Source organism: Helobdella robusta (genome assembly GCF_000326865.2).
Source record: "Helobdella robusta unplaced genomic scaffold HELROscaffold_12, whole genome shotgun sequence".
Lineage (NCBI taxonomy): Eukaryota > Metazoa > Annelida > Clitellata > Rhynchobdellida > Glossiphoniidae > Helobdella > Helobdella robusta.
In genome coordinates, this window is record NW_008703664.1 from 664,745 (window position 1) to 692,243 (window position 27,499).

General features: G+C 31.4%; 2 protein-coding genes across 2 annotated transcripts; both read right to left on the reverse strand.

Annotated features, from left to right (window-relative positions):
• Nucleotides 1–912: 912 nt before the first annotated feature.
• On the reverse strand, nt 913–22,021 carry HELRODRAFT_190322 (hypothetical protein; the record flags this gene model as incomplete). Its single annotated transcript, XM_009013465.1, has 42 exons — nt 913–1,423; nt 1,447–1,826; nt 2,045–2,107; nt 2,506–2,630; nt 2,907–2,998; nt 3,114–3,255; nt 4,378–4,509; nt 4,672–4,777; nt 4,971–5,102; nt 5,162–5,351; nt 5,469–5,557; nt 5,854–5,959; nt 6,212–6,448; nt 6,907–7,035; nt 7,253–7,476; nt 8,053–8,179; nt 8,302–8,463; nt 8,601–8,634; nt 9,463–9,585; nt 10,122–10,226; nt 10,304–10,914; nt 11,704–11,853; nt 12,033–12,155; nt 12,657–12,767; nt 12,874–12,954; nt 13,165–13,266; nt 13,457–13,486; nt 14,341–14,455; nt 15,067–15,154; nt 15,474–15,584; nt 15,984–16,074; nt 16,549–16,690; nt 16,891–16,993; nt 17,525–17,678; nt 17,782–17,895; nt 18,609–18,698; nt 18,812–18,892; nt 19,325–19,379; nt 19,616–19,722; nt 20,635–20,749; nt 20,891–20,985; nt 21,227–22,021. 40 exons carry the CDS (start codon nt 22,019–22,021, stop codon nt 2,049–2,051), a joined length of 5,778 nt encoding a protein of 1,925 aa, XP_009011713.1. The 3' UTR covers nt 913–1,423; nt 1,447–1,826; nt 2,045–2,048.
• Nucleotides 22,022–25,123: 3,102 nt separating this feature from the next.
• On the reverse strand, nt 25,124–27,480 carry HELRODRAFT_109340 (hypothetical protein). The gene is made up of 8 exons (XM_009013466.1): nt 27,399–27,480; nt 27,101–27,162; nt 26,911–26,979; nt 26,683–26,831; nt 26,545–26,604; nt 26,365–26,479; nt 25,367–25,782; nt 25,124–25,339 (listed from the first exon to the last, which is right to left on the reverse strand). The coding sequence occupies exons 2-7, from the start codon at nt 27,159–27,161 to the stop codon at nt 25,649–25,651; spliced, it is 588 nt and encodes a 195-aa protein (XP_009011714.1). The 5' UTR covers nt 27,162; nt 27,399–27,480; the 3' UTR covers nt 25,124–25,339; nt 25,367–25,648.
• Between the last annotated feature and the right edge of the window lie 19 nt (nt 27,481–27,499).

Consider the following 27,499-nt stretch of genomic DNA (forward strand, 5'->3'; position numbering starts at 1 on the left):
GAAAGATTCCAACGATAACAAGTTGTTATACCTCGACGTTTTTACATGAAACCGCAACTTCGAATTGAAAATTTTCGCGCATACAATAGCAACCAGCAACGAATTATGCTTAAATAAAAAATGCGAATGTTGCGAAACAGCATCATAATAAAGACCTTTTGTCAACGAAGCCTACACAAACTACCGATTTTCTAACAACAGAGAAACGCAACTGATTATTTACTAATCAACGATTACAAAAACAGAATTATGGAAATAAAAGAACAATGTAAATGATAATAAAATCAACAATAACGTGGTTAGCGTGGTAACAATAATGACGATAATAATAATGTAACAAAAATGACACCGTATTTCAAGAGGCATTGTCAACGGCATATACAGAAGACGAGAGAATCATAGAGATAATAATAAAAATCAATGTTAAAAGTGCAAGAATTTTGTTTACAAACTTAATAAGCTTGACAAAAATGACCCTGAAATCACTGTGTAAAATGTTTTAAACCTTAGTAGTAAATTGTAATCACCAACATTTATAATTCATTGTCAATCATTTAAAACATTTATATACAGTAACACACGGCTTGAAAAATAATACATAAATAACAAATTTTGACCATTGAAAAATATAAAATGTAATAATACTAAAATCGCTTTTAAAACGCCAAAAATTGTATCGACTTGAAATTAAATTAAATTAATAAAATGACAATTTCATAAAAGAACATAACATAATGCAAATATCTACTGTTGTTCAGAGGAATGAATAATTTGCAAAAGAAAGAAATGCTTGTTCAGTATCAATAATAATAATAACAACTAAAAATTAATTTCATAATCAAAAATTTCAGTCATTGTCGAAACATTCTGCTAATGGACACGATGCAGTCGCAATCAATTGAGTCAAAGTAATTTTAATTAAAAAGTGATTTATCACAAATTGCAAAATCATTTGTATATAAATTGTTAAGGCATTTTAATAAGCTTTGTGTAGAAGATTGTACGAACGCACACATCAACGTATATATATATATATATATATATATATATATATATATATACATAACACATACGTATGCATATATATATATATATATGCAGTAATTTATGAAATCTAACATATTTCCCGCGTTGGATAGTTTTTATTTATTACATTTCTAAATATTTCTAACCAAATTCTTGTCATTATAGATTTTTATTAAAGTTAGAATAATATAAAGTTTTTCAAATCATTCTCGAGTGTATAGGGCCTATTTCGATTTTTCAATCTGTCGAAAATGAATTGGAAAACTGTATATTATTCTAATTTTAATAAAATAAATGATGACGACAAGAATTCGGTCAGAAATATTGAGAAACGCAATAAAAAAACTCTCCCCAACACTAAAAATTTGGTATGTTACATAAATTACTGCATTAATTATGGTCTTTTACCAACATTCACCAATATATATATATATATATATATATATATATATATAATATACAAGACAATTGTGTATACTTGTAAAAACATAATGTAAAATTAGAAAAAACGTTAGAAAATGAAGTGTTTACATTGGTTATGTACATAAACATTGTGGAATGAAAATAAGCGAAAAATTATAGGAATACATTATACATGAATGTATGTATGTACGTACGTAAGTGTGTGTGCGTGCGTTTTTGTATTTATGCATCGCTTAACAAAAAAAAACTATCATAAAACTGTATGAATGAAATAATCAAGGTGGAGTTATTGTGTACGAATAAAACAATCCAGGTGGAGTTTCTGGGCAATCCCATGATTGCATCGGCAAAAGACTGTAAACAGCATAAGAGACGGTCTGCAAAGAAAGAACCATCATTATTTAATCAATTAGGCTGTAACATTAACTGTTCAATGAATTTTATTTTTAATAACACCGTAATATAGAACAATTTAATTAACTTTATTAACAATCGAATAAAATTAATGAATGTTCCATTGAACGTAATGGGGAATACAGGACAATATGAATAAAAATTTGTTATATTGAAATACACTGAGCTACACCAAACTCACTTTGTCATTGTGCGTAAGTAACGCTATCAGTATCAGAATATTGAGATATATTATCATATATGCCTGCGCAAAAAAAAAAAGAGAGTTACACGCATTAATTTATTGTATACTATGATAATAATTCGTATTTTCCAAATCAAGCATCACCATTATCATCTGGAAAAGAAAACTCGATTTCACTCTGAGACTAAGGTTGCTTCGACAATGACAAGGTACCTATACACAATTGTACGTACTGCCTTCTACGCAGCTTCATGCATTCAAGGTAGGATCTAGCAGAAATGTAACAAGACGTAAGATTGCCTGGGCCAACTCCGCTAATCGATCAGGCTCTTAGCACCCAGTTTATAGTTATCCTTTGCTAACTTATAAGGTATAAAATGTATTGAGACATCCGAATAAATAACGAACTATATGAGGGATCAAACGAGTTATTTATATTGTTATTACATAGAACTCACCTAAACTGCAGCTGCTGGCATCTTCGTCACCGACCATGCTATCAAGATCTTCAGACGACTGCAGGCCATCATCAATGAGACTCCTGTGACATGGCATGGACGACAAGGCCGCGGTCAGCACTTGCCTGAATATATCAATATATGATAAGGAGTGGAATGAAGTGTAAATGAATAATGAAAATATTAACTCTACGGCTGTTTGGAATAATGTAAGAAACAAGTAAACAAATGAATGAATGAATGAACAAACAAATAAACAAATTAATGAATAATAAAATAAATAACAAATAAATAATTAATTTTCTGGGCCTGTATTGCACTTGATCTTGATCTTTATCCTGTATTGATCTTGTGCTAGAAGCAAATGTTCAAATACAAAAAAATTGTTATAATATTCTAACTTTTTTCTTTGTAGCGTCTTCATCTTGTGAGTCAGTGTGGTCAGCTCGTCGGATGAGATGGACGAGTTCAAATCATCTTCCACTTTCAAATCCTATGTTTACAACGATTTCGACGTTTACAAATAAATAACGGTTTTATTATTTCTTATTACAGCAATAATTATTATGCAAAAATAGTTGAAAAACGTTAAACAAATATTTGCATACTTCAGTTGAGACCCTCTTCCCGTTGGCTTTGAGAGTGGCGATCTTATTGTTGACATCGATGGTGTCTTTGTTGATGTCCTCGATGTATCTCAACGTTGACTGGGTCTTTCGCATTTGAGATGTTATCAGGCACTCCACACATCTGCCAAATGATTATCAAACATAGCATTATTCTATTATTTTCAACATACTCATAATATTAAAAAGTAATTAAACTGTATAGGCGACAATTCTTTAATCATCAAACATGAAATTTTCATGATTAATCTTTCTTCCTAATATTAACTGTCCCAATAAATATAAGGTGCATGCAACATCACTGATACAACAATAACTACACACGTTTAGACGGCATTTTCCCCGAGATCGGGGGTTGCCGTTTGGCTACCTATGATGAAACCGAAATACCCCTCGACGCCATCCGAATCTGTCACTCGCCTCAGTATCACGCAACCCCGCTTTCACCCTGTCCTTCTCCACCTGCTCTCTCCATCCCAATCGCGGACGACCCCTTCCTACCACTCCTTCAACCTCGAACTCCAACGCTCGCCTAATCCCGACCCTTTCATCCCTTCTCAACACATGTCCATACCACCGCAATCTCGATCTCCTTATCAATGTCACAATGTCCTCATTCAGTCCCATCATTGACATCAGCTCTGTACTACTCCTCCTATCCTTCACTTTAACCCCACACATCATCCTCACCATAGCTCTTTCAGCCCTCTGCAGTACACTTTCCTCCTCGCTCCTCAACACCCAAGTTTCACCACCATATACCATCGCTGCTCTCACACATGCTTTATATACCCTCCCTTTCATCTTCACTGACCATTTCTTTCCACACAATACCCCACCCAGTTCCCTAAATTTCATCCATCCCACACGAACTCTAGTCGTAACTGCGCTCAAACATCCTCCATCCGCATTCAGCTTATCCCCTAAGTAAACAAAGCTTTCCACTCTTTTAATACCACCACTCAACCCCGTCCTTGCGTCCGTCCTATTAATCACACCATGAACACATTTCTTACATTTGAACGTGCCTTCCACCTTTTTCAGTGCCCCCCTCACACCACTACATCTCTTATGCACCCATTTCTGACATCCTTTACACAATACCGAGTTAGCCTTCACTCTCCTGTCACATACCCCACAGGGGTCTATTTTACTTATCACTCGCTCCCCACCTTCCCCACTCACCATTATCACTCACCATGCAACATCACTGATACGAAGGTTAACGCGGTAGAAAAAAACTAACAAGCTCTGACGAGGAACATGGAGCAAACTTTCTTGCATGGGAAGCTGCTGGGAGGTTCGTAAGATGCTCGGGGCGAATATGATGGCAAGGCCCTCGGCAGACATGCGATTGTACTCCTGCTGCAACGCTACCCTGTTTGCATCATTTCAACCATAATTAGCAGCAATAATGGAATTCTTCAAAACTTTAGTGCACATGCACAGTGAATAAAACAATTTAAAAGTTTTTTTGAAACATATTTCCCCACAAAAATAAACTGATCAAGTAAATAAAATAAAACATAAAAAAAATAACTTGGCCAGATGAAAAATGAGTCTTTCTAGGAAGGCATGATTGATTGGTGGCAATTTATCAACCAGTGAATATAAAGCTACCGTCCTATCGTTTTCATCTTCAATATCTGAGAACAGAAAATTTGAGTGAAATACACTGTCACTTACTTGGGCTGGCTTAATGGCAAGAAGTTAAAACTCATAATATGAGTATGTGGCTTAGTCATAGGCGTAAGAACAACACATACCCTATTATTAAAAATATGAAAAAAATTTCCCTAATTAACTTGCAAAAGAAACACTTCCTAAAAAAATATTAACCAGCAAATCTGATGAAATCTTTATAGAATTCAAACGTGAGAAGAGGTTCAGGCATCTCTCTGAAGAAAGTTTTCAAAACAGAAGTCAGCACATGAATGGACTGATTTGAGAAGTCAACTTGCTCTGCTGCATCTGTTCAAACGTTCAAAACTGTGACTAACGCGAAAAATGGGCAATGAAAAATTTATTACTTGAATTGATGTCAGCAATGAGTTTTTTTGTAGCAGACTCCAGTCCGACTTTCCTGTAAAGACCTTCCGTATACAAGCCGTCCATCTCAATGGTAGATATCAACCTGTCTATCAGTGGATGAACCTTGTGAATGTCGACTAGTGATTGCATCAACAGGCTCAAAGGAGAACCTATGATCTTATGACCTTTCTGTAAAAGTTCAGTTGAATTTGATAATGACACAACAGTTTTGATTGATGTGAATTAAGACCCAATTAATGCATATTGTGCTAACAAATCACTTTGAAATGGAAAAAAACGTCAAACCCTGGCAACTAAAGAAGCAGCGTCAGAGCTTTTGCTGCACTTGCTGTTCAACTTCGAGTAACACTTTCTATGTATCGTCAACATGCAAACTGGTTGATTATTGGTTGCCAAATACACATATTAATATTATAAACGTGCTCAACTTTTTTAACGTTAGTGTTTTTAAGAGGAAGATCAAAAATTTGAATGACGTCATTAAAAGTTAGTGAGGTTGACGAAGCGATGCATGAAATGAATACAACTGAATAGAAGTTGTAGTAAATGTGTGAATGAAATAATATCTATTTAATAAAATATTCTAACAGAACGAATAGAAATGAGATCACATTTAATGAATATCATATTAAATGAACAGATAGAACATCATATTTCCAGCAAGCACAACCTTTGCACGTGTAACCCTTCTCAAGGACCCACAGTTTGCCTTGACAACATTCACAGAATGTGGCAATACCGAACTGAATCAGAAGAAACTTGTGTTCCATGTGTTCCTGTAAAAAGCCAGTTTCTATATTCAATATAATTATAATATGCAAATTTTTAAAATCCATCAGTTTGTAAACAATATTCTCACGTTCTGAATAATTTATGCTAATTAAACATCCTAAATCATAATTTTTAACATTTAAATATTTAACTGATAAAGAAAAATAAACAAATCACATCTCTAAAAATGACAACATATCCAAGATCTAACAACAGGCACAATAAAAATCTAGTTTCCAAAATTATTTACTACTAACAAATATAGATTCCTTTTTGGACTTTTTAAAAACGTTTTTGAATTTGATGTCAGGCAGTTCCTTATTTTCCTTCTTTTTGATAAACTCATCCAAGAATCCTCTGAATGCATTAATGAAAAAGGTGTGAGGGAAGTCGTTATCGTCTTCAAATTTGTTTCTACTCTTCACTCGCAATATCTCTTCAACCAGCTTCATCAACCTTTCGTAACTGAACACCACGTACTCAGAGGCGGACGACTGTCGACGAAATAATAATTAACAAATCATGATAAGTTTATGGAACTTAAAACTTGCTGGAGATACTCTATTTCAATTTTAAATTAATTTACAAAATTTGGAAGAAAATTCTACAAATTTAATAATTAAATTTCCAAACTTAAAGAATGAAGAAAATAAAGCATCGGAAATATAACTGATCTGTTTGTTCACAGTCAAATTATTTTACGATTGAAAGCTCTCTTCTCTGATCTCATCTCAAGAATCAAATAACTTAAATTTGCTCATGCTATGTTTCAAAATTTTGAATTCTGTACCTAACAGTTAACCAAAAAAACATATAGAAGAAAAAAAATAACAAATGCGTTGTGCCTTTTTGTGAAATCCTTCGTCGTCAACACTCAATGATAATAATAGCCAGACATGCATCAAAAACTAAAGTGAAACAAATCAATGATTGCATGAATAGCATAGCATACCTCTTTGGCAGTAGATATTTGAGTAAGTAGATTATTATGGAATTCGTTAAGAGTTGATTTGAATATTTCATCTATGATGTTTTCTTTCTTGCCTCCTCTCTCTCTGTTTAACTTGTACGTGTTCAATTTCTGAATTATAAATTAACAGTTATTTTTCAGGTTTTAGAAATTGCGTGGGCCTATAATATAATTTCCAAATCCGCTACGTCCTTTTCAAACTAATAAGAATATGAACAATTTTGTACTCTTGTAAAAACACGCCGAAACAAAACATAGAAATGACTTTAAAAAAATTAACGATAATTAAAAATTGACCAAATTGACGGCATATTGAAAGAATACAAACCTTGATAGAAAGATGATGTTCGAATTGTCTGAGTTCTTTGAGATTTTCAATGACAAGATCAAGTGGATACTTCCACTGCATGGTGCCTGCAACATTCCAACTCATCTTTTGTTCCTGCCTCTGCTTCACGACCGACAACTTCCTACTTCTGGAAGGCTTCACTTTTGACTTTTCATTTTTCATGAAGGCGACTGATAACTTTTCATTCAAACTTCCGATAGGATCTGTCAGATTAAAAATCAATTCGTCTAACATGTTTTTAACATTGATTTTCGATAAAACCAACTGAATTATTTTTTTCACAAAAGATAAACCATAATCAACATGACTGTATAGCGTATATATCAGGCTGAAGGAAAAGATTGTAGCACTTCGCAAAACTTCTTCAATCGTTCACGCACTTCCTTCCTCCTTCGACTTACATTTCACTTACCTGCCCCTTTATTTCAATTTTATTTTAGCACAGAAATTTTTAAGGCACTTTTTCTGCATTCTCCCTACAGGACAAGATTTCCTTAGCACAACCGATCAATTTCTCTCTTCAGTAACTTGCTATGTGAAGCAAGTAACCTAGTTTTTCTACCCCTTACTCCAATGAATAACTTCATTCTGATGCTTAACCGCTGCTGATTTCTATCAGGTGGTTGCAAATTTTAATAATATATTTATTTATTTAAATTTGCCTAAAAGTTTATATTTAAAAGATCATATGAAAATAAACATGAAGCATAAACATAAACATACCTGAAACATGAAGAAGAAATAAAATTAAAATGGACAGAATAAAATGAAAAGTAAACCTGAAAAAAGATTGTGTTGAGGTAAGTTTTCACTGGGATGTGTGCTGACATTAACGCTTTCAGTTACTTCGCCGTCTTCGTCATCATCATCAATCGACACTATTTTAACCTCACAGTCCAAATCGTTCTTCATGATAAGATAAAAACGAAGAACTATTAATGAAAAACCAGCCATCTACCTATTACGTTTATCTACGATACATCGATAAACAACTAGAATTGCTAATAATAACATGGACATGGACTAACATCGCCCGTTAAAGCAACCAGATCATCATCATTGAAGTTTTCTTCATCAGCCAGAGGAGCTTTCACATGCTTTTCTTGGAACGCACTGCTGATAACGAAGACATCTTGTGAGTCGTTGCCATCGTAATTGTTCACATGTTCTATAGCTGGCACAACTAAGACCTACAACATTGAAAAACACTGAATTATAAAGTGGAGATGTGCGTCATATTAAGCTCCGACGTTCGCTACTGACAACAAACAATAAAAAAGGAACATTCATCACTGAAACCAAGCATTAGTGTCAATAAGAAACTCACTTCCACATCTGCAGGACCGGCCTGAGAAGAGGTCCTGTCAGGTTCAACAATAAAGTGCATTATTATCATTTTTTGCAAAAAATAAAAAAGCGTATCAAGTATCATTTCAAAGTGTTGACAACTAAGTCTTCAAGTTCATCGATAATTTTTCATTATAAATTGCTGACCTTAACATTTTAATTTTTGAAAATTTTGCTGCTGGTGATGATGATGCACGTGATAACGCAGAGCAAAATCCAAATCAGACTTTTGTAAATAAACAAACGACATGTAGACATTTTACTAGCTGAAACTTTTATATAACTTTCTAGTATGTTGTCATATGTATTTAATATGCAAAGGAGTTTAATTAAGTAATTTTACTATAATGTTCAAAAAGAAAAGTTATAGCTCAATGTTATAACATTTACCTGTATCTTATTTCAGGTTAAATTGAAAAAAATGACGATTTTTATCAAAAATTTTCAGTTTTTCATTTACAAATTGGCTTACGACGCTAGGTAGTTGTCGAATTTTATTAAAAAAAAATTTATTGGCCTCAAATATAAACAAATAACTGTTTTGATATAACTGGCGTTTAGGAGATATTTAGCATCCATCACCTCTGATCAAATAAAACTCCATCACGCAAATATGAGTCCTGATATTAGACTTTTTCCAATTAAATAAGGAAAGTTGACCATTTGTAAGCCTTTTTTTAATTTGTATTTGTTTAAAATAAAATTTTGTAACGCTTATTAATGTTACAGGGAGTGGATGAAAAGGGAGAAAACTGAGACCAAACTTCAATTTAAATTATTACCTGTGCATTTTTATTTAAAGCGTATAAGATTATTACAATTTTGGAATATTAAAAACTAACTTATTTGTTTCATTTTCAGAAGGGTCATTTATTGAATGCCGAGTTAAATGTGAAAGACCGTGTTGCATCTTCACAGAAGCGCTAATTTTGTCACCCTCCATTGCTACATCGTGCATGTCATTTCTGAATATGAACATGAATGCTGAAGTATTCAACTGATCAACAAATTACATTCAATAAGCCAACAAATTACTGCAGTTATCTTAGTCTATTAACTACACCTCCGTAAATATTTGAAATGTTACACATCAAAACGGATTGAGTGTCATTTAAACGTCAAATAACATGCGATTCAATTACTCAACAGAGAAACAACAAAATGCGCTATTTCCAATGCCCTCCCAGACCATCTCGCGTATTTACATTCCTTATTATTATTGCTCGCTATTATCTTCCTTATATAAAAAACTGCCATCCACGACCGTATATCTTTTTCTACATCACACTGGATTCAAGCCTTATAAAAATATCTGCAAGCTGTTTTGAAAATCAAGAAAATATAAGATCGCAGTAAAGGAAGGCAGTCTTGTTTCCTTTAACGGTGGCAAGAAAAAATAAATAAACGTCTCCTAATAAATGAACAATAAACAAAAAAATTCAGTATGAAATGTTTAAAGAATGCTTAAAATAATGAAGTTAAGAAAGAAAGACGGACGGACCTCTGGCGTTCGTGCTGGCTGGTGAAGGATGCATGGGGATCGTAGGAGTGCAAGTCGTTCAAGGACGACAATCTGCAGTCCACTTCGTTCTCATAAATGTCCTCTCTGTCAATTATTTTACGAGAAAACATCAGCGAAATGATAACTTCATCATAGAACATATATAAGAAACAAAAACATACATGATCGTTGTTTCATTCTCACTCGCAACTGCATCAACTGCATCGTGATCCTCAATGAAATGATTCTTCTTTTTCTTCCTCCTTGCTTCATTTGCAAATCTACCAGTGTTGTATGCAATATCGTATGATTCCCTGCTTGGATTCTTTGAGTTCACAAATAAAATGCGACTTAAGCCTTCTCTCTGATCGTCGACGTTGTCATTTGATTTTATGCTAGGATCAGAACTTCGGATAATATCAAGGAAGTCGTCCTTTGAATATGATGGCCCAGCGGGGTGCAGTACGTTGCAACTATCTCCTTCGCCCTCATTTGCAGCTATCAACAGATGATCTTTACCGCTCCTGTCTGAACAATCAGTCTCTGTTCTATTGTCACTGGCAGTGGTGTTTTGTTGCAGAAATTGAAAATGAAGAGCACTATGCTTTTTAAGATTTTGTTGAGCCAGGTACATTTTACACGTTCTCAATAAACATTCATGCATCTTAATTGCTCGTAGATATTTCTTCTTTGCAAAGTGCATCTTGAAAAACGACTGGATGAGGACACTGGCAGACCACTGAAGTCTTAATTGAGAAAACCTGATTCTCGCCAGATGACCTCTCATGTAGCTCTGCAGGTCAATATTAAGTAAGATTAGTTTCGGCAGAAAAAACTACAATAAAACAGATTCACGGTAATATATTGAAAAATATACAAAAAGTTATAATAATATTTACGAACAAAGTTAATTTTATTTCTATGGCTGAATGATATATCAAAATTCTCACGTAATGGAAAACAAAAGCATATCTTCTCATGCACACGCACATGCACGCATTTGAATGAAGTGCAACGAATATTAGAAAACAGTCAAAATGTTGAAAATAGAGTACACAATTACTTTTAAAAGAATTATTTAAATGTTTATTTTAAATATAAATTAACAAGTCCATTATTTTTAAAAACAAAATATTTTAATCACTTCAAAAAAGACTTATCGTTTAGGCAACTTGAAATAATGTTAGGCCTCAAAATTTTACTACAATACATAAACAATTTGGTATAGTTTACCACTTTACATGAAAACAATTAAATTTTTAGTTTATTTTAAAAAAACAACTATAAGCATTTTACATATTTTCCATTATATTATTCCATTATAGCAACAAAAATACTGTGATAAAATGATCTGCAACATAGACGCGTAAATGTGGTGCACAATGCAGAAAATTACTGACAGTTTGATGGTTTGCTTTAAATTGAGAAACTTTGAAAATAGGGAAGGGAGAAAGAGAAGAGAAAAAGTATAAAAAGTCAATCAGACCACATAACCAATGTACTAGACGCAAACCGTCAATGTAAATCAATTAATCGTTAAAATTCAAATTGAAAATTTGGAAGTTGTTTTGCTATTACACACCTGTGTGAGAATAATTGACAGGTTGACTTTTTGAAAAACTTTCCTACTCCAAAGCATTTTAAACCATCGTTGGATTATTACAATCTTCTTTAGCAAGGCTTCATGTAGCAACTCTTCTAAGTAAATTTTTTCTGCTTCACGGAGAAACACCTGATGAAAATCAACCACATAGATATACACATGCACGTACATCGCTACACATGCACGCAAACAAACAAACATACACACACACACAAAACCAAACAAAAAAACGCATATTTGTACAGAACTTCTCACGAGTTGACTTCAGAAGCGAAAATATACATATATTAAAGCATGACAAAATGAACCTTTGTGTGACCAATTTGAAAGTTCTTCTTATTAATGCTGAGCTGATTAAGATATTTGTTGATATCTTCTTTAGTACTCCGTTTGCCATTAGGCAGCAATACATGGAATGAGTAGACAAAGTCCTTTATGTAAGTAATATATTAACCGCTGTACAATACATAAATAAATGATACATAGCAAAATCACATAGCTGACTCTGCGAAAATAACTGAAACAGGTGAAAATTAAATAAAAGATGAAAATTCATAACACATAATGGAAGCATACATTGAACGGTCAAAAGATTAACACGGGCTTAGTTGCAAAAAATGATGAACGTGAAGTAAATGAAATGTGAGAAAACTGAACGGCCCTACCTATGTCACAGTGAGTGAAACCATAAAGACCGAATTGAAAAGATGCTTATTGATTGCAGTAAATTAATTCATAGATGAAAGTTATTAGAAAATTATAAACAAGGAATTATCTTTTTCAACTACAATAACACATTTTTAGTCTGTATGTATGAAAATATATATAATTACGACAAACATACTCTGAAATGTCACGTTATCAAAGACGTTTTTTATTAAATTTAATACAATCGCAATAAAAATTGAAAATGTTAATGAAAAGAAGATGACTTCGATGGATAATCTGTAGTTGTATCCAGACTGCCTGATTTTGACTGTGGCCAACATGCCTGTGTACCTCAGCTGTCGTTCCACCAACTCGTCATCAAACACTTTTGCAGCCTGTCATTATTTATTGTTTATTTATAAAAAAAATCAGATTCAACATCAAATATAACGTCAACTACTCCGTTAACCATAAAATTATTCAGGAAAAAGAGTTGAAAACCTTGTCTTGGTTGGATTTGATGCACCTGATGAAGAATGGGGTGGCTTGGTTCAACGTGTCCGTCAACAGCATCAACGAGTTCTGCATTCATATAACCAATATCGTTTCTTCATTTAAAATAAACATGGCTCCGTTACTTGACAACCAACATTTTTAATATTGAAGTAATAATTTAGAAAACGCAAACAAAATTATATCATCTCCATGATGTAAATCAATTCAATGCAATATAAACAATGATATCCCAGATTTATAGAAATATGTTCCAAAAAGAAGAGACGAAGGACCAACATGGAACTGGGCACTGATGCTTGGAGGCTTGTTTTTCGATTTGCTGCTTCGACTAGATAGAGGTAATTTAGAGTGTTGGAACGCTTTCACTTCCTGCATGTGCTGAATAACAACAATTCTTATCAAAGCCATCATCATAAAAACTCACATCATTCAAATAAAAATGTAAACACTTTGTATGATGTTTCAAGGCGTAACAAAACAAACTTCATTTCAAAAGCACTATCACAAGCAAATAACATCAAAATAGGAAACTGTTAAAATAAAACAAAACTTACGAACTTTTGCTAACTTTATCCTCGGCTTGTACGTTTTGATTTTTCTTGAAAGAAAAATTTACGAGATTTAAAATTAATTTTAGGATAAAGGAGATTATGAAAAACATGCAGAAGCAGGTTGGAAATCACATTCCGAACTAATTTGTATAATGAAATGTTAAAATAGGTTAAAGCGTTGGAAAACAAGCAATAGAAAATAGAAGCAGCTAGCAACATCAACATACATAACTGATGGGTCAGCAGAACTCATTGAATGACGATCTCGCTGACCATGTTGTTGTTGCACCGGTTCTCTGTTCACCATCACCGCGAGATGATGACCACGAAGATAAGGAGGAGTGATTGGACGAGGAAAATTAAAATCAAGTGCTGGACATTTATCAGCAATCATTATTTCGTCATTTAGTGAATGAGCGTGCATTAGTCTCTTTCTGTCAGACCGTAATGATTTGCATTGTGATAAACAGCTGAAACTTCCTCTTACGGCATCACTGAAAGTGTAAATCAACATCTTACAAAATCAACATGTTGACATGTTACAGTAAAATCTTTTGTGTGTTTTCATCGTATTTTCTTGGCCAAAAACAACAGGAATAATGCAATGAACGCGTAAAAGAATAAAACTGCATTAAAAATGTATTAAAGCTATAAAACATATGTACATTATACTTTCCATTTAAACATATCCAAAAAATGTTTCATACAAAATATAAAGTGTGAAGATAATTGTAATTTGGAATACGCCAACAATAAAGCCCACTGGTTAGAGTATATTGGAGGCTATCTTTAAAGAATACTGGAAACAGTAATATTAAACAGAGCAGTTACGTGTAAAATCTGAGGGTCTTGCTATTTATGCCGAATTTAGGCTTTCCACTATTTAGCGTGGTTTATAAACTTCGTTACGAGTTGGAATGTCACACATGTCATGACCAAACTTTTCTATTAGCATAAAGAAAAAATAGACCAGGTGAAACTCATGAAGGCACATAGAAAGTACATCAAATGTGGTTCTGTCGAAAAAAAGGTTAACTTTTGCATTTATCACACATTTTAAAATCTCTGTGTTTCAAATTAATTTAAATTAGAAATACTTTCACGCTTACTTATATTTATATTTGAGTCTAAACTCAATTCAATAGCAAACTAAATTAGCAAGACAGAAGCATTATCATGCATTTGCTAAAAAAACAGTAGAAAAAACATTCCAATGTGTGAACTTGCAACTAAAAAAAATAAAATATTCTATATATAATAATAATAAATAATAATAATAATAACATTGTAAATATGTGTGTACGAATGATGTATAATTGTATAATGATCGTTGAAAAAATTCTCCCTCATGCCTAAAAATGATAATGCATGCATAAACTGCAATTTAATACGGAGAAATGATTTGAAGGATGATGACGCAGCAGAAAGGATCTAGTCAGTCAATATAACACAACGTAACAATGCAACGAAGCAGCATAACAAAACGTAACATAACAAAATACAAGACTTCATAACGACATAACACAATGCGTACAAATATGACAACAATCAATTTTATAAAATTCAAAAAAATATTACATCAAGAATGACAGTTAATCAAAAAAAATTAACAATATAAATACGAGACCTGCAAAAACTGTCGGCTTTTTCTAATCTTTCATTCTTCCTATTCTTCATGAGGCAGGATTTTGAATTTGCAGGAAAACCTGTAGCAACTGTTCACAATAAATTTCATCATAACAAGCACTATCAAACATTTAAAAAACATTACATTGGTAACATAATTATTTATGAACTCAGTTCATGTAGTCGTCATCACATTAAATCGAACATTTTAAAACAGTTTACAAATACATGCGGTTCTAAACTGATCATGCAATGCAATGTACTGAACCCAAATTAGCGGCTATTTTAATTTAGTTGGATCCGGAGACTTGTTAGTGTTAATGAATAAGTTAGATTTCAGTTGAAAGTTTAAGTTTTAAGAAATTGGCCCAGCAGAAGTTAGAAGCATCAAAGCGAAGTATCACGTACCTCTGCTGTCTCTTTCAGATATGCATTTGCTGGCGATGCCCATGAAAGCAAAGAAGGCCTTGAAGAAGATTCTCAACATGGCCCACCGCATTATCGCCACGACGTTCTGACCTGACGAGTTTGTTTAAGTTTCACTTCTTAGTTTTAGAAATGATCCGTCAACTTTCATCTTCTTGATTGTTAAATAAGTAACTATTTTATTTCCTTAAATTTTCGTCAAGACTGTTCATTTATTTTAAATTGTTGGTCAGGGACATGCCCAAGTCGTTTTTTCATTAAATGAATAAACATTATTAAGATTATTATAACTATCATGCAAAACGTAAATAACAAGAAGCACAAATTAAAACATACAAAACAAAATACAAACAGTATTGCAAAAAGAAAAATAATGTCTAAGCGACAAAAACACAAGTAACAATAGCACGCAATACAAGTAACAATAATACAAGTACCAATAACACGAGTAACAATAACACATGTAAATTTTACATTATAAAAAAAACGAACCGACGAGCTCTCTAATGAATTCCATTTTACTGCTCTTCAACAGCATCACGACATCATTCCGCATAAGATCTGTGTTTTTCTCACGAAATTCCTGTAAAATTTCAAATATGGTCGAACCCATTTGATTCACTGTTGAAGCTTTTAAGGCGATAGAAAATATTTGCTTAATTGTCTGTTTATAGTTAATTTAATTATTCCAGAATAAAGCTGAACAATGTAATGGATTCAATATCGGATTTTAGAACAAAATAAACTGTATCTCACTCAATTATATTATGAAAAGCTGTTGAATTATTTAAAAAAATAATTTTAATATTAACTATACTCATTTTCAACAATATTTTCATCATTTATTAAAATTTCTCCATACTTTATTTATAACTTTTATTTTTAAATTTGAACAAAAATCATAAAAAAACGGCTCTGAATAAAATTTAAATTTGTTTACTTTCCATCAAATATTTCAGCGCATTTTAAAAATTTTATAATGAAAATTGAACAGCAAGTTATTAACAATCAATTTTATTCGAAAGTTGGATGAAATAATTGGAAATGCAAAACCAACCTGTATGTAATACTTGACTTTGCCGGCATAATGTAATATAATGAAGGCGTTCTGCTTCCTGTGTGGAACGTCATAATATGCATTGCTTTGGTGGGCTGCGTGGAACTTGCCCAGCAAAATTTCATTCGACCCGCACGGCAAGCTGTTCACATTAATTAGTAAATAACAATCAAACGACTGCAAATCAGTGAAAAAAAAATCTTTAAAATAATGCATGTTAAAATAATAAATGAATTAATGTTTGCTAGAATTTTAATCTTAAGCTAATTTTATTCTAAATTATATAAAAGAAATAAATGCATTAATAACTTGTGATTATTAAACACACAGAGGCACACATACTTGGATTCTTCATCGAGGAGATGTAACAGACCAGAAGGTTTCTTATTGAAGAGATCCAAACAACCAGTGTTATCAATGAACTCTATGTTCTCCCAATATATGCCTGGTAAGTAAATTAAACACAAAACAGCAAAGTTAAAACTTGATATCTTCTTTTCCACAATAAAAAATTACAACAGCCTCAAGCAACCATGCAATCTACCAACAATCAGCCAACTCTCAACCAACAAATACATGTGTCATTACAGCTACTAAGTTCAATTAAAAACAAAACATATTGTCAGTATCGAAGAGGTAACATTTAAAATGAACAGCAAATAACCGGATTAAATATATTTTAAAAACTTTTTATCTTTGTCCAAAAATTATAGAGAAGCAAAAATAATGTGAAAACCGTTTGAATCAAATATTATCACAAAATAACCATTGAGGAAAGTTTTTTAATACAATGAGAGAATAATAGAGAAAATTAATTGAAGAATCGTAAAAAGTGCTTCGAAATAAGAACAAAACATTTCATCACAAACATGAATCACATTCAACCATTGAATGAAATGAAAATTTTAAATGTCAACAAATATAAAAACTATAGAACAATATTCAACTTCAAGTTCTTTATTAGTGCTATGCTAACCTTCCTTTATATACTCCTCTTGTTCCAACTTGAATATATGCTGGTTAAAATAAAAATGCAAATTCTCATTGGCATAATTTATGCAGAATTGTTCGAAACTGTTGAATTGGAAATCTTCAAATCCAAAAATATCAAGGACTCCGATGTATTTACGCTGTGCGTGGTGAAAAGAATAACATTAAAAAACCAAGAAAATTCATTAATTTTCAATTATTGCATTATAATAAATATTCGAAAATTGAAACTAATTCTTTAACCATGAGTTTGGAAAGATCATGTTTAGCGAGGAGAACAGCATTAATTTGATAGACAATCCAGTCAAAGAGAGCATTGTACAAACATTTCGCCGTTGCATTTCGAGTTGACACAGCCTGTGGTGTGTGTGCGGCTCAATTTGTGAAATAGTTCAACTTTATAAATATCATCACAAGCTGAATGTTCCAGTGAAAAAACAACAACCAAATGCAAATCTTGAAACTTAAATCCTAAACTCTTGCAGTAAAAATGTGAAGGTTTGTGCTAACCATAATGACTAATAATGACAGAAGTGATGGCAACGGTAGTTATAGAATTGGCAATAATAACAATATAATCATCATAATACAAATAATGATAATAAAATAATAATTATCAATAACAATAACGGTATTAACAACGTGGATGGAAACATGATGGATTCAAATGATGAACATCTAAATGATAATTATTCTACTAAAGTCCATTGCTCGAACTGGACTTTGTTTGGTTCTATTAAAGCTGCGAGAATGAATGAAATATTCAACGAGAAAAAAAACAAAGCACTGTGGATCTGTCTGTCTGAGCTGTTAGTAGTTTCTTCATTTCTTGGGTTTTTGTATTTGCAATATAGAATAATGAAGAAGAATTAGGTGAAGAAAGATTCAACAGTCTTGCATATATGTGTAGGTATTACATAAAGACCCAATAAGATGCTTAGTCTCCGAAAAACCTGCTAACAAAATACAGTATACGGCGTTAAGTGTCAAATTCAAGGCAGAATCTACAGTTGGAAAAAGTGTACGAACTATCAATGCGCTGACTGGAAATTTAAAAAAAAACAAAATACCTCATCAATCTTGTTTGCCATGACAACTGTTTCTCCTCCAGCCATTGTTCTTCTCTTTGTAAGAGCTTCTAACAAAGATTTCTCTGTCACCTGCGATCATAAGTACGATAACAAATATATTCCACTCTCAAGGTTATGCCAATCAGGACAACATCCAAAAAATTAAATAATAATGACTACGAAAGTAAAAAAAATTTATATACTTTTAAGAGATTTGACACAATTTGAAGCTGCTTCATGTTGGAGATTGAAGTACTTTCATCATGACGGCCTGCCTCTATCTGCTGCAGAACAGTTAACAACGCCGAAAAACAATTAAAAAAATGAATGCTTGAGCAAAACAAAATTATTGCTTACACAAAACAATTAACATCACAGCCGACAACAAAACGGAGTGTAGGACTTGCACTGAGCAGCTAACAAAATTAATTCTTTTTATCTTTTTAAACACAATTAACAAAGCTAAAGCTGTAGAGCAAAGTTCATAATCAATTTACTAAGCTAAAATGCAAGTATCTAAAAAGCTGAAGAACTTTCAAAAAACAAATTATCAAAGTTGATTATATCATTCAGAAAAATAATTGTGGAGTTATAAAGTATAATAAAAGAAGAGGTTTTATACAGGTTGAGAAATCCATTAAAATGAAAAACTCATTTGCAAGATATTTGCAATTGCAACAAAACAATACAGCAAAACAATACATAAACTTTCTTACCTTTTTAAACTCAATGTTGCCAATGTTTAAAATAGCAGACAGTACTGTGAACAACCTACATCAATTTTTTAACTTTTAAACTAATAGGAAAATGAATAAAATGTATAAATGAAAGATTGGTTGACATGTTGAAAATAGAAAAAAATAATGTGATTAGGAGATATAATACAGCAAACTAAATTAATAATTACAAGAAACTTTCAGAATTGACCAATGTCACGATTGCATGCATGTGAAGTGAATGATATTTCAATCGAAAGCCTACAATAAAAAGAAACATATAGGATCTACCTCTGTTGTATGCCAGCAGTGAATCCAACAGCTGTCATGGCATTCTTCAAACGATCAAACTCGTTGATCTCGTGCTCCGCATCCATCGATAGCCAAGGGTAATCATTCTGGGGAGTATTTGAATGTGCAAATAATAATTTGGTCAAATAATAAATTTGGTCTGATGACATTGAGGCATTAGTCTTTTGTCAGTTTTTTTATTTGAGATATAAATTTATAAAATTCGTGGGTCGTTAAAGTTCCACAAATACTCGAAAGCTTTCAGACAATTGAAATTAAAATTTTTGAAACAATTTCTATATGAAAATTATTAAAAATTTGGAACAACTAAAATCTTTTTTGAAGTTGACAAATAAATTAAAATTAGGTACAATTTGTTACAATCCCTTAGGTAATTTAATACATTTTAGTATATTTCTAATAGTTAACAAAATTAATTCCAAACTATTTTATTAGAAACTATGAGGATGATGCTTGACATTTATATCTGATCTTGTAGCCTCAATATATAACTTGATAAAAAAATTTTAGACAGTGAAAATTTTTTTATAATTTAGTCAAATTATTTTCAGTATGTTAAAATTGATATTAAGAGTGTTGACATTTTTAGGTTGTTTCAATAAAAATGAAACCAAAAAAATTTGATAAAAACACTTGTAAAAAAAAGTCCCTTTATTATTGCAAGAATAAAATTATAAATGTGTAGACCAATTTTTTAAATTTTGATTGATTATTTTACATAAATAATAATTAATAATTGTAATCAGAACAGATAAATTACAGCGCAAACCTGATTCAAATAAAAATAATTTTCAGGTTAGGCAAATGAAGTAAAGTCTTTTTATAATCGGGAGGAACAAGCCAGCAATAATTAGAATACATGATAATTCTGGAAAAAAAAGTTTATAGATCTTTTGTTACTGTAACACCATGAGCTGTGGACTTTCAATAACCCAATTTTCCAATTAAAACCCATTATGTGAGTTACAAGAGTTGAACTTGCTACATTCGTATCTTACCAATAACAAAAAAATAAAATACTTTATAAACAAAAACCTTTCGTTGGGGGCTTGGGATACAATTCTTGACTTTTCTAAAAGATATTTCTCCACTGTGGCTCTGTAAACAAATGTTCTATAATAACAGGAATTCCATTAACATTAATTTACTGTAGATTTAACATAACTTAAAAATTTTTCAGATTATAGCCTAAAAAATTTGACTCTTTATAAGCCAAAAAATAACATTAAAAAATACAAAAAACAGTGAACAAACCCAGAAACAGTTCCATCTTCCCTGTATGTCACTTGAACAAACTTTCCAAATCGACTTGAATTGTTGTTATGAACAGTTTTTGCATTTCCAAATGCCTGAATGAAAGATAAAAATATTTAGGTCATTGTTTCTTGATGTCTAGTCAAGCTAGAAAAAAAACAAATATCAGTAAATAGACGTAACTATAGACACACAGTTACTTAAAAATTGTTACTAATATATTGCAATATAATATATAGAAATAACCTTAAAATAAATGAAGTAAAAGAACACAATTCTATTAAGATACAATAGCATTTATAAGAAAAAAACAATAAAAGGTAATTAAATAAAAACCTCTAAAACAGGTCCAACACCAGTAATATTTTTTTCTATTCCATTACTATAAAAGTTTCTTTGACTCAAAGCTGAAAGATGGTGAAGAAGAAAATTGGAGTTCTCGGTCTTTCCGGAACCAGATTCCCCAGAAATTACAATACATTGATTAGTTTTTGTCGTCATCATGTTGTAATATGCTGCATCTGCTATGGCAAACACGTGTGGTGGAAGATCAGCCAACTTCTTGTTTTGATATAATTCAATATCTTTAGGATTATAAATTGGAAAGTAATGGAAAGGATTTATGGATATCAGGATTGACCCAATGAAGGTGTATATATTATTCATCAAAAATCGTCGTTTTAAATTGTCCAGTAAAGTTATTTCATTTAACTCTGGAAGATTGCATAGGTCTTGATAGTCACGTGTTCTTCGTGTTGTCATTAAACCAGTCAAATATTTGTCCTTTTTTCTTGTATTTAATGAGTTGTAAGTAATATAGTTTTGAGTTTTAGGTCTCAAAACAAATTCATATTTGTAAGAAGAAGGCTGATTAATTGGTTGTGGCCACAGCTTCTTGATGACATATGGATATTCATCTTCACATATATATCTCTCTTTACAAGGTTGTCCATCGCTAAACAGTATTTCCACCAATTCCAAACTTATACTTTTAGTGTAATTTAAATCATTTTGAAGACATTTAATTGCCTCCACCAAAAATTGATTCGTAGATTGATCTTTAGAACATGGGACTTGAATAACATATCCATTTTCAATATCAGAAATGTTGTTCAAAATGACAGAAATCATAATGGATGAAAATCCTTAGCCTTAATGCAAAAAACTCTGTAATAAAAATTCAATTATTTTAGTATAACTATTTTTATTTAAGTTATAAAGTTACATAAAGTTATAAAATTTACTATTACAATTTTTTCTTTTGTTTTCAAAAGTTGTTTTGGAAAAATAATTTTTAAGGTTGTGCAACAATACCCTGACTTCAACACCCTAAAAAATAATATTTTATGAATGAGACGAAGACAGGAATAAGAGCAAAAATGGTCAGTGATGGTCAGTATTTTTTTGCATAGCATGATAAATTTAATACAGAAACAAAATTAAATAAATCTGAAAGGAATTTTAAAAATGGGAATCTTAGATGGGAATTGAAAGAAATTGGAATGATCAATAAATAATAATATTCTATACTATTTTGCCCACTTCTAGTTTGGGTTGGGTCACTTTAGTTTAAATCTCTTTTTCATTATTATTATTATTATTATTAAATTTAAAACTCTATTGTAATTAGTTGTTGTCTCATCGTCAATCCACCATGATACCAATAAATAAAATAAAATAAAAAAAAAACTTTTTAAAGTTAAGAATCTTCTTAAAAATCTTTTCAACTTAATAATTAATTATTAAATTAAATAAAATCAAAATAAAGGCAATTTTTATTATTAAATACTAAAAATTATTAAATTTTAAGTTTTTAACCATTCATTATCTATGACAATTATGAATTAACATCTAACAGCGATTTAATTAATTAAGGTAAGGTAAAAAAAGTATTTAACGAATTTATGTAAGTAAAGAAAAGTTAGAGTTAGAAAGTACAAGCTGAAGCTGAAGACATGAAGAAGTGAAAATGATCTATCAATTCCATGATGAATGATGAACCAAAGGATTTCATTTGACTTCTGAAGACTAAAACAAAAAAAATCAACGAAAAATTTTTACCTTGACAATTTTCCACAAAAGACACATGCTAAAAATTGCAAAAAAATGCAGTAAAACTTTAAACTTAATTAATTAAATTACGATCTTTTACAATCGTTTACAGATACACAAAATTTGATTAAAAACACAATACGGACCTTAAACGTAAATAGAAATGGACTAGCCATTATTTGAAGAACCGACAATTGAAGTGTTATCTTACGGTTAAATGCATTGAATAACTAGGAATCAAAATAAAGCACTTGACCTAAATGTCATTTGGTCATTATATTATATCATATTTATTAGAGTTTGAAAATTACCTAAAAATAAATTGTTAAAATTTTTTTTTTAATTAATGGATAAAGATATGAAAAACATAATAAAAAATATCTAGATAATATATCTGTAACATGTAAGTGGTTCTGCATATGTCAGAGCTGCAATAATATAGACTAAAAAAAACTAATAATTGGAAATTGAGATTAAACAAAGATAAATGTCAGTTGATAAAAATTTGCTCCAACAAACCGTCTTTAACCTATACCCTTTGGATGGAAACTTATATCCATGATTTGCACACGATGTTCGTACAAGGGGCCATAACTTTAAGCTAACTGTAGGTTCTAGTCATAAAGACTGCGGTATATTTTTTTCGTATAGAGTGGTGGAAGAATAGAACAAACTGCCTTAGGCCGTTGCTAATGCCATCTTCTTGAGCGTTTACAAGTCAGCAGTCGATAGTTGCTACGTGGAGTTCAAATTCAACTGGCCATCTAATTCATAATTTGTACTTGATCTGTCTACCTGTACAGTTAAATCCATTTTGCTTTTGAATCAAAATTAGATTCGTTTGTCATTTAACGATTTACTCATCAGTTTGGTTTTCGTGTACATTCTTAGGTTCACGTGTTTATATTCAGCTCAATTCTGTTGACGGTGGACGGTGTTTTTGCTAATTTCATATATTTTTGATTTTTCTGTATTTGTTTGGCGAGGGGCCTGTGCTACTTGAAATAATAACAATAATAATAATAGATAAAAAATGTTTACCCGGAAGCCTAGGCGTAATTATATTCAACTTATTAACTCGCGACGATCACTGGCAATAAAACGTTTGAAGATTTTTATTAAAATAACACACACACACAACATACATAAGATAAAGTGTCATACCCAATTACTTTTGAAAACAGGTATCATTGAGTTTGAACCTTTCCAATAACGATATTTCGCTATCTCACTTCTTATAATTTTGAGCAGAAAATATTAATATTCGGCCGGACACTTGTAAAGTCAATCAATGATTTTCAATTCTTTTTAATGTCGATGGAGTTTCCATTTCTTATTTTTAGTCAATTTTCAACATCACCTTCTACTTTTAGCAAGCTTCATTAAATTCAACATTCCCACCACAACGCATTCTGCAACATCACATCATTCATCCATTTTTGGCAAATCTTCCAGTTTTTTGTTATTACTAATTTTAATTAACCTATTATAAAACAATCTGCAAACATGTCTAAAAAAACTTGCCTTGCAATCACGCGCTAGTTTTCGTGCATACTAACGTTTCTTACTCTCCGTCACCAACTGGTTTCCAACAACTGTGGCAGTTAATCTCAAATGCTGACAATCTATATTTTCTTTATCGTCCATGCCATATATCTTAATCAGCATATAAAAGATATGATCAACGTTTTGAATGCATACAAGTGTACAGAACACAGAACACATTTGACTATCAGATTAATACTTCTAAATCATACTTCATACATCATACTTCTAAATTATCAGATAAAAGAGTGATTAATAGATTCTTTTCAAAATATGCTAACAGGTGTGGTGCATGCATGCAAATCACACGTTTATTCATTTTTATACATTTTGGGACGAGGTTTTCAGTTATGCAGATTTCATTGAAAATTTTTGCCCACTTAGCATTAATAAACTTTTTAAAAATACACCCAACGATATGGAATTGTTGTGAATCGTATTTATTGAGAATTAGTGACATAAACAACGTTGTTAGCCAGCCAAATTATGTCACTAGTTCTCAATGAATAAGATTTACAACAATTCCATATCGTTGCAAGTGGGCAAAAATTTTCAATGAAATCCTTTTTATACGTATATGTTTTTTGCTTCACGTGTGTTTGTCTTTGTGTATGATAGCATTTACAGACATCACTAGAGGTAATAATTTGCATTGTAATAATAAAATTATGTTAATTTACTAAGTTACTGATAACAATGTATGTAATATAACAAGGTTAGAGACTATCGTAGGCAAGCTAATAAAGCCATAGTCACAAGTTACAGCATAAAATATAACTTCAGCTCCAGTTGAATTTATGCTTGCAAATCCGACTACTGTCAGATGTACAACCCTTATCTCTCTCTCTCTCTATATATATATATTATATATAAATATAAATATATTTATTATATTTATATATAATTTAAAATACATAACATGAATACATATGTTAAAAGCAACAGAAATAGCTTAAAGAATGATAAATTAATTTTTTACTAGCAATTTTTCCTACACCACCATTTATTTTGAGAGAGTAATCATTTGTAACACCCAACATCCACTACGAACAGAAATCATTAACATTAAAAAAACTGTAGTGTAATTGGATATATTGTCATATAAACAAATACAAAGAATGTTGCAACAGAAATAAGAAACAAGTTTTACTAAAAATTTATCTAATTTCGTGAACCTCTGCCTCTAAATCCTCCACCTCTATTAGAGCCACTTCTTGAATAACCACCACTACCACCGCCGCCGCCGCCACCACCACGAAATCCTCGATTGCCTCGCCCACTACCACCTCGAAAACCTGCAAAACGTCATTTTTACAAATAATTAAATTATAACACAATCAATCATTTAGAACACAAAATTTACTTAAAATATGAATTTTTCATGTAAAATAATTTTTAATTCCCATTTTTAAACGTTTACTCACTTCGAAGTTATTTTATAAAAAAAACTATTCATGATATAATAAGGTGATATTAACAAACTTCAAGATTAAGTGTTAACATTTAAGCAGTTAAAATACAAAAAATCCCAAAGATTTTAAAAAAGTGATTCATAACATGCAAGGTTAAGGTTATAAGTGAATGACTGCAAAGCTAATTCAAATGACCAATCGCATATGAATCATCATGTCTTGGAATCAGTTTGATGCACAAAATGCAGTTTATGAGAAAGACAGGCATACCAAAAAAAACTAAATTAAATAATTAATCAAATGGGTAAACAAAGGCTAAAAACAGTAAAAATGATAAGGCAAATAAGAACAAAACTGCTTGATCAAAAAAAAAAACCATAGCCCATTGAACCAAAATCAAGTAATGAATAATTTTCAGCTAAAAGTATCAGTGTTAAATTGTGAAAAGCATATACAATAAATTACCGCCTCTTGGTCCACCACCACCCCTGCCTCTCCCAGCACTTTTAACTCCTTTTTCACCAGGTGGTCGTGGAAGGAATCTTGCTAGGGGTAGCATTTTCATTGGATCTATAAAAAGCTAAAAAAAAACAATGTTGAATAATAACAAATCCTAAGATGAAGAATAATTGTTAATAGGAATACCTTTGTGTTTTTTGTAAAAGACGATGCCTTCATGTTGTCTGATAACTTCACAGACAAATACTGTATTGAAATAAATGATTTAAAAAATTATACTATATTTCCATAAAAATGGGTACAAAATAAAATTAAACATCTAACATAATCTTTGATTGGCCCAAATATTTCATCAACTTTTCCTATTTGTTGCTTATTCTCCAAATAAATAGGAGCATTAAAATATGGTACATTTTCCTGTGTGGCTTTTAATACCAAATCTTCTGCACAGGAATGTGTGAAGTGGCCTATCTCTTTTAAAATAGAATTTTATAAAATATTTACTAATGTGTAAAGACGAATTAGTAACCATGATTAGGTTAAGAATCAAACCTATAACTTTTTCTGGAGGACCCGAATCATAAGAACCTCCTTGGTAGCCACCTCTGCCTCTTCCCCTTCCTGGTACAAATAGTTCGTAATAATTTTTTTATTACAATACCTATACAGCTGAGTCAGATTAAATTGAAAATAAACAAAATTTAAAATGTTTTGTTTACAAGACTGTTAAAAAAACGTTCACCTCCAAAATTTCCTCGTCCGCCTCCCCCTCCTCTACCTGAACCTCTTCCTCTAAAACTCATGACTATTAAATTAGAATGTTTTGAAAAGTTATTATTTTTGATAATTTAGATTTTGATGCGTCATAGGCTATACTTATTCATTATTAATTATTTAAAAGTGAAAACAGATACTTCATCTTTAACTCTTGAAACCTTGTGAAGAAGTGATTGAAGCTACTATACCATAAAAAACTTACTATATCAATGAAAAACCATCTTTGTAAAATGTTAAACAAAAAAATCAACAAAAAATACTAACTAAAAATTTAAATACTTTTTGTGTGAAATCCGATCGCGAACAAGCAAATTAAATTAGCAACACACGTGAAACTTGACCACGGGTGCACTGCGGTAACGAT

Excerpts from the sequence above, each read along its gene's own strand:
- HELRODRAFT_109340 (XM_009013466.1), bottom strand. The coding sequence starts at position 27,161 with ATGAGTTTTAGAGGAAGAGGTTCAGGTAGAGGAGGGGGAGGCGGACGA. Across the intron at positions 26,832-26,910 it reads TCCTCCAGAAAAAGTTATAG|AGATAGGCCACTTCACACAT; the intron begins GTTTGATTCTTA and ends CTATTTTAAAAG. Across the intron at positions 26,480-26,544 it reads CTTTTACAAAAAACACAAAG|CTTTTTATAGATCCAATGAA; the intron begins GTATTCCTATTA and ends GTTTTTTTTTAG.